Below are 8,946 nucleotides of genomic sequence, written 5' to 3'. Positions count from 1 at the left end.
ATCAATCTAATTAAATTGCATGTTTCATATAGCCATGATGTGTCCTTATCACATCGAATTATTTCAAACAAAAATGCCACCATGCATTTATTAGTCCATTCATTTATAGCCTATATGCAGTGATTCACTGAACCCGTGCAGCATGATGTTCAAAAACATTTTAGTTTGTTTTTTTGTTTAGTTATTTACAGCCGATTAGCTCATCTATCAAGTGACTGCACATTCTGACCTGTCAATTAATCAATGATGCTATTAATTCAGTTTAGAGTGCGGCATTGATAGCGGGAACTTATATTCTATCATTTTAAAATGCATAAATCGATAGAATAAAAAAAGAACAAACAATGACATCTGGTTATGGATAGAGAGAAGACTCAAATCGACGCGCGTTTAAGTTGTATTGCACTGAAATAACAATAGAAATCCGCTTTCATTCAAATTAATTGGTTTCACTGTGGTCATAAGAAGGGCAGAAAGAAAGAACAATGGAAACTTTCCCCCCTGGAAGAATCCAGAGTTTTACACACACATACAGAGAGAGACAGGTGCAGCCTATAATGCAGCGCGCTCTCCTTTCAAGACTTGCGTCAAAGCTTCACCCTATAGTGACTCGAGGCTCTCCGTGCGTAAAGCTCAACACAGCAGCAGCACTATGAAAAGCACTGTCTTTCAGTCCACATGCACACTCTTCCTCGCACAGTAGTGGCCTTAGATTGACAAGGAGTGATACTAACGCAACTATTCCACTTCCACCCCCTGTGCACTTTGACATGGTGGGGGGCGATTTAACCACTGAAACCCTAGCTTAATAACTGGACACGAGTTGGCTCAGTCTGTATAGGCTATACTTATACTTGGGCCGCTTTTTCCCCGCTAGAAAGATGCACTAACATCTCTTCACCGAAAATAACGATCTGCAAGCTCACAATGCTAAGGTTCCCCCACACTGAATAACTTATGGATGCTGCGGGGTTCGAGTATAGGCTAGTATTACGTTATCATTACGCATGCAAAGTTGTCAAAACGGTCAAATAATAAGATCACCATCATCACCTGTTTTATCTCGGAGTGTCTGGGGGTGACAGGGTCTGAAAAAACACCCATCTTTAACTTCAACACGATACTTCCAACACCAGACGACGCATAAGTTAACAGAGCTCCGTGGTGTCTGTGCCATGATGCAAACCCCGGCCCGGCCTTCACACATGGAAGGATAAAGGTCCTCCGGTTCGGCATATAAATCCAGTCCCAGTGAGGGAGTCCTGCCTCTGTTCCTTCCAGCCCCACCACCACCTTATAGGCCTCCTCTATTTGAACCACCTGGCCTATTCCTGATGATGGCTCCCGGGCGGTAGCGGGCTGGCCTGAACCTGAATGCTTCGAGCTGCGCCTCGCCACCACTCTACTGGGTCGGTGCGTGCGCCACGGCGCGCAGCACCTTGTCAACTGTTAAATGTAACATTCTAAAAGGTGATTTTATTTCTTGTTATTCATTCCTAAAATCCGTAGGACGAGACTCTCATTAGGGCGAGTGAGAGGGGGGCGAATAAGCAAGCATCAACACTTTTTTTCCGCTGTCCATAAGCACCATGGATTCACTTAATAGATCATTAACCAGCGATATGCTGCTGACATGGACGCTTTTTTACATCTCGTCTTCTCCATTACAGCCTCCGTTATTACCGAAGGGGGAGAGCCGTCGGCGTGATGCAGGCCTGCCTGGATCTATTAGACGGGCGGACTCCGGCTATATTAGAGAGCATTACATCCTAATGGGGGCTGTCTGCCGCTGGCTAGCTACACTACACACCATGCACGGCTCTGCTCTGGGTCGGCCTCAGAGAAAAGGCGGTTCACTTCAGATGCAGCTCGACAACTTGCACTGCACTGCGCGGCGCTTGTTTATTATAGGGCGCGTTTGAAGTTGGGAGTTCAAGGTTTGAAATGGGTTGTCTGCAGGTAAAGGAACCGGGAATATGCGGCTATATAGTCGTTGTAATACTTTATTTATTTGTTCATTAATAATTAATGTTCGTCGTGTAGGCTATATTATAGGCTAATGCAGGTGCAAGGTGTGGGCACTCTAAAATGTGCCCAAGCTGGTCATTTAGACTTGGGATTTCTCGATATCGTTTAGGTTATAAAATATGTAATATAAATATATTTCCACTAATACATTGGCGGTTTAATATCGTGAATTTGTGCATATAGGCCTACATAGTTAATGCGTGTAACGCACACGCGTGGTAGGGTACACCATGATAATTATCTGTTGTATTTTTGTTAAACATGAGTTGCAAAAGCAAGAATAAACAATGATATCAATGTAAAATGCAGAGATATACGATTATAATTGTATATCCAATTATATTATTTTGATATTATATTTATATTTTAGTGTATTATTATTATCATTTAGCCTATACTTTCAATTGTTTTGATAAAATGATGGTTCAAATGGTTCATGACAGTATAATAGTCATAAATGTGATTGAGACGAGAGGCATGAAGCAGCTGTATAATGTTTAGATTATTTTATGTGTTGACAGTTTTGCACATTATTATTACACTTCATGAGCTAACTTCATGAATAGCCTAATTATCCAGTCCTAAAATAGCATACAATAAAGAGCAGCTAGACTATTTACAATGTTATAACTTTGTCAATAAAGTGCAAGGATATTTTTGCAGCCTATAGCTACGATTCAAACCCAATCCGTTGATAAACAACATCGCACAACTCAGGTCAATTAACAAATTAAACAAGCAATGAGACAAATATCGGCTCACATCTTTGGCGCCCGTCCCGCACGCGCGCGCGCGCGCGCACACACACACACACACACACACACACACACACACACACACACACACACACACACACACACACACACACACACACACACACACACACACACACACACACACACACACACACACACACACACACACACAGGCTAATCAATACCTATACTCTCTGCTCACGTTTGTACTCAACCAAGGATATGAAGTGGAAACGAAATGATAATCGAATCGATCCCTCAATTCTACTCATTTACAAGCAGTCTCCCTTTGCAGGACGGGGGCCATTCACTCAGACTAACTTGTATATACTCGAACGCTTAAAATAGAATAAATACCAAATCAATGGCAGCCATACATCTTATAGTCCATAAATGCTGTACATGTAAGGCTACACGAATGAAATGTTTAGCCTATTATATAGCCTATTTATCAGACCTTAACCATATAAGGCTCGTTTGTCATTAGCAGGACACGATATAGGCCTATTTGTGAAATCGGACATATTGCTTGGGATGAAGCGATCAATTAAAGTGATGATAAAAGAAGATCTGCAAAGCACATGCAGCCAAGCAGCAGCATGGATCTTAACGACGTGTTTTGTTGCGCTGCTTGTCCACGTAGGGGCAGCCTTGAGCCTTAGGTTGAAAACATTCCTCCACTTGTTTTCGCTTCCAAACCTATAATGCAAGCTGTTAGAAGCCTTTAGATGAGCGCTCTGCTTTTGTACAGTGGGAAACGGCGAGTAGCAAGGATGTAATCCACTTCTATTAGACAACTAAAGTGTCTATGGATATGGCAGGAGTCGAGGTGTGATCTAACCGATTTAATAATGACTTGTAGAGCACTCATTCATAAAACGAGGAGCTCTTAGTGGTGATATAATTTAAGTAATTTGGAAATATTACACAGTAAATCATAACAATCTTGCCATTAGCTTATAGCCTACCTGTAGGTGGAAAAGACAAAACCACACCACAAACGACTTAAACCATTTTTAGGAGCGCCTAATTAGGCTGATATACTATTCTCCTTTCAACCAACATTTGGTATAGGCTATTTTCAATGTCTGATGATGGATGATGTGCTATGTGGCCTATTGTCAATATTTCAGTTGATTGTGATGGTTACAAATAAACATGAATTCAAGAATGCCAGGCAGCTTACAACTGGTAATGTGCAATTATCAACTAAACCCATTCTCCGATGAATGTCGGTAATAACATATGGATTACACTTTGGCATAACAAATGAGTTGTGACACACACGCACGCACGCACGCACGCACACACACCCACACACACACACACGCACGCACGCACGCACACACACGCACGCACGCACGCACGCACGCACGCACACACACACACACACACACACACACACACACACACACACACACACACACACACACACACACACACACACACACACACACACACATGCACCTCTCCCTCCACCCCTGTGCTTTTAGGGGAGTCAGTCAGCTGACTGTCTGTAGCTGTCAACCATGAGAGCCTCCCCACCTCCCTCTCCTCCTCTCCTCTCTCCTCCCTCTCTTCCTCTATCCCAGCTCGGAGCGCCGCTCCCATTGGAGCCGGGCTGCGTTGGAACCTGCCCCTCCGTGCGCGACGTCACCGCGCGCTATAAGGATAAAGCCGTGGCTGGCTGTGAGCGCAGTCTGCTGGATACTCAGGAGTAGAGAGAGTCGAGAGGCGAGCCTAAACCTCTGCGGTGCAGAGCTGGTAAGCTGCTTCTCTGCGATAATCAGACGCCCTATTACTCTACTATACGCTTTTCTGTGCGTTGCTCCTGCGTTCTTTTCCTGGCGAAAAACGGACTTACAAAACAGAAGTTGATCCGAGGACTGGTGCCCGCTTCAACGTGTACATACGTGGTATTATTGCTTCCTTTTTATTTATGTCGTTTCTTGTGCTGTGAATATACACTTCTACTGAAAGGACTGAGATTTTTTTTTTAAACTTTTGCACTGAGACGCATTGCTTTTCTACCTCCACTCCTGGTCGGTGTGCCAGATTAGCCCAGCAGAAGTAGGCTAAATGACGCAAATTCCGATGTCGTTTGCAGCGCATTAGTCTGAAAGTTTTTCTCCACTTTTTCTTCGTTTTCCTTTCCCCCCCCGCCTTCACCCGATCGACTCGGTGTTTAATGCTCCAGCGACCCAGTGCGCAGCAGCAGCGGTGGAGGATCCAAAAAGAACTATTGCATGAGACAAGAGAGGAGAGACGAGGAGGAGGCGCTGATTAACAAGCCAGTTTTTGCGACGCTGGCAAGCAGCACCTTTGCAAGTCTGCAAAAGGGCCGCGGCGGCAGCAGCATGAGCGCAGACATGAACATGGGCCCGGAGCTCCCCAACAGCCCGCTGGCTCTGGAATACGTCAACGATTTCGACCTGATGAAGTTCGACGTGAAGAAGGAGGGCCTGGCCGGCCTGGAGCGCGCCGGGGTGCGCCAGTGTACCCGCCTGCAGCCCCAGGGCTCCGTGTCGTCCACTCCCATCAGCACGCCGTGCAGCTCCGTGCCCTCCTCGCCCAGCTTCAGCCCCACGGAACAGAAGAACCACCTGGAGGAGCTCTACTGGATGCCCAACGGCGGCTACCACCAGCAGATGGACCCGCAGACCCTCAGCCTGACCCCGGAGGACGCCGTGGACGCGCTGATCGGGGCCCACGGCCACCCGCAGCACGCCGTCCAGCAGCAGCTGCAGGCGCAGCAGGCGGCGGCGGGGGGCGGCTTCGAGGGCTACAGGCCGCCGCACCACGGGCACCACGGGCACCACGGCGGCCACGCGCAGCAGCACCATCACCCGTACCCCGGCGGCCTCCCGCACCACCCCGACGAGCTGTCCGGAGGACACCCGGGCGCCGGACACAGCCACCCGCACGCCCACCACCACCACCACGAACACCACGACCACCACGGCGGGGACCTGGACGACGACAGCCCGGGCCCGATGTCCCCGGATGACCAGCCGCTGCACCACCACCGCCACCACCACCACATGGGTGGAGGACACACCGGGACCGGCGGCAACGTGGAGGACCGCTTCTCCGACGACCAGCTGGTGTCCATGTCGGTGCGAGAGCTCAACAGGCACCTGCGCGGCTTCACCAAGGACGAGGTGATCCGCCTGAAGCAGAAGCGCAGGACCCTGAAGAACCGCGGCTACGCGCAGTCGTGCCGCTACAAGCGCGTGCAGCAGAAGCACGTGCTGGAGAACGAGAAGACGCACCTCATCGCGCAGGTGGAGCAGCTCAAGCAGGAGATCGGTCGGCTGGCGCGCGAGCGCGACGCCTACAAACTCAAGTGCGAGAAGCTGACGGGAAGCGGCGGCGCGACGGCGGCGACGGCGGGGGGCGCGAGCACGAACGGGTTCCGCGAGGCGGGCTCTACCAGCGACAACCCGTCGTCACCAGAGTTCTTCATGTGAGTTGTAATAAGCCTTTTTCTGGTTTGTTTGTTTTTTGTCGTGACCCCAAACCATCCACAACCTCCCATCTCCTCCACAACCGATGCTGATGAACTATAAAGTCGATAATAATCAACGCCCTCTCTCTCCCTTAAACCACTTAACTGAACTTGGACCGCTTTTTCTCCCCCTGTCTCCAGACCACGCACACCAGAAAGAAATAGCCAATCTACAAGCTCACACAGTGTTGTAGTGTGCTTGTAGATTGGCTATTGTCTTTGGCTAATGTGTTCCCCGTCCCCAGACTATGGATGCTGGGGGATCCAAGTGGATAACTGGTTATGACTATACTAATAACGGTAAACAATTATATTCATATTAGAAAGAAATAATCCATCGAATACTATTCTCATATATAATCGTTTTTCCCTCCATCCACCACCACACGTTTGACAACTGAGATACAAAGAGCAACAAAATATGTTAAGAGGATGTTTTTGATCAAAAAGTCGCGCAGCAGCATCTTCGTAGATTAGTTGCTTTGTAGTTGAAGAGACTCCCCCCCCCTTCTCCTTCGAAGAGGATTTTGTCGGGCTGAAGAACTTATGCTCCTTTGTAGGCTATAACAGCTTTTAGTATAAAAGTGTGGGATGGAGGGATATAGCCTATATGGCGCCGAGGCAAGTTGTCTCTGCTCACAATTCTGTTCCCTCAACAACAACAAAAAACAAAAACGATGACATTGTTATGAAACGACGTAGGCCTGGCCTCATAAGCCTACAACACAATGATGACGCAAGAGACAGTGCGTTATATGAGAGTGACATACGAACAAGTGGTGGGCCAGCATTATAAAACTCTCCAAAAAAACCACAACAACATACAAGACTCCAACATTTATGCAAACTTTATCTGTCTAGTTAAAATCCCGCGGGGGCCATGACACACGGGTTGGACATTTTATGCAACATCTCCTCCATTGATTTATTGCCTGCTTGGTTATATTCCGAATATATATTGAAAAACAGAAAAATCTCTGCATTAAAATATTAATAATCCCTGCATGCTGGACATGTACGGTTTAATAATTTCTATTTTGTACCTTTACCATCATTCTCGTTGTATATTAAGAGCATGTCGTTGATCTGCAGCTTCTCTCTCATAGTTTTGTTTTTTGGGGGGTGGGGTGGGGTGGGGGGCTTATTATTATATGGGAGGTTAGAGAAATGCAACGGGGACATACATAACAGCAGGGCTGCCGGTGCAGTGTGTGACATTAAATGGGTGTGGGGGTTTTCTGTTTTTTAGGCTTGTAAATATTATGCAACAAACCGCTATAAAACTGCACACCAAGATTGAGGAGGCTGGTTTGAACTTCTTTCTTTGTGTTGTGTTTATTTTTTCATATATTTCGTTTTTCTTTTCTTTTCTTTTTTTGGGGGGGGAGGGGGTTATTGATTTGATTTGAGAGATTTTTTTTCAGTTGCATTTAAATACAAACATTTTGTGTGTGAGAAATGCACTTTTGTTTTTTTTGGGAGAATATTGATTTCTAAAAAAAGTTTTCATTTTGAATTTTGTGCAGACCTCCCTCAGCAGGAAGACATACTATGATACTATAGTTCTATTAATAAACAGAGATCAATTTAAGTTTATTTTTTATTATTAGTCATATTTGGACACATTTAGCCTATACATTTACATCCGTATGTGTAAGAGACAAATATATATGTATCCATGGGTTAATTCAGTTAACACACACAGTTCTCAACCACCTCAAAAGGTCCTGTAACTCAGAGAGTGTGCAAATGTACCCAATATTGGTGACATTTGCACACTCTCTGAATTAACACTGCATATTTTACAGTGGGGGTCCCAGATATGATCCTTATTGCCTATAGCCTAATGCATCATGTGGGGAGGGGGTCCTTACATAAAAAGGGTTGAGAACATGTAGATTTTACGCACTCTTAACGCACTAAAGGCACTGTTTTCCCCCACCATATTGTACACAACATGCAACAGTAGCTTCAATGTGGACATGCATGCCATAATTGAGGGGAGGAGTGCTTTGCAACCCTTGTAATAACCATGTTAGGTCCTATAGCTGTATACCCAAACACACTTATGATTTATCATTCTGATTGGCTTATTTTATAGGCTCAGGTGTACCTCTTCCTATTAAATTCATATATTAAACATTCAACAATTTGCATATGCTAGCCAGTTTTTTTTCCTTTCTGTTAGAATTAACAGGTATTTAGATGAAACGCATGCGTTTTTTTAATACAAAGTTAATTATTAACGCTATATGTTTCTTCCTGATCATTTTTTTTCTGCCGGTCAGTGAAAAAAAGGGACCCAGGTTGTGCAAAATTCTCAAAATGAAAACTCCTGTGTATGTTATATAATACGTTTATGTTCTTCGTGTCTTTGTGTTTTTTTATTATTATTATTTGATGATTCTGGTTCTGCTGGCCAGATGCATAGTTAAAAAAGTTTTTATTTTAAATGATTTAAATTAACAAACTTGTCGGATCATATCGAATAAGCATGGTGCTTGCATTTGAAACTATTGTTGAAAAACGTCATGCATTTAACAATCTTTTTTTTTTTTTTTGTTCCTCTGATTCAACTGTGTTGAAATCAAACATTGAAACTGCAGCAGCGGGTTGTTGTCTTGTTTTCATCAATTCCATGTACTTTATGCGATG

At 45.2% G+C, this 8,946-nt stretch overlaps 1 protein-coding gene across 1 annotated transcript; it reads left to right on the top strand.

Annotated features, from left to right (window-relative positions):
* The first annotated feature begins 4,517 nt into the window (after positions 1-4,517).
* mafba (MAF bZIP transcription factor Ba) lies at positions 4,518-7,387 on the top strand. The gene is made up of 2 exons (XM_079524013.1): positions 4,518-4,547; positions 4,981-7,387. The coding sequence occupies exon 2, from the start codon at positions 5,030-5,032 to the stop codon at positions 6,251-6,253; it is 1,224 nt and encodes a 407-aa protein (XP_079380139.1). The 5' UTR covers positions 4,518-4,547; positions 4,981-5,029; the 3' UTR covers positions 6,254-7,387.
* Positions 7,388-8,946: the final 1,559 nt, after the last annotated feature.

Source organism: Electrona antarctica (genome assembly GCF_951216825.1).
Source record: "Electrona antarctica genome assembly, chromosome: 2".
NCBI classification, from domain to species: Eukaryota; Metazoa; Chordata; class Actinopteri; order Myctophiformes; family Myctophidae; genus Electrona; species Electrona antarctica.
This window is presented reverse-complemented; position numbering and strand designations above follow the sequence as displayed.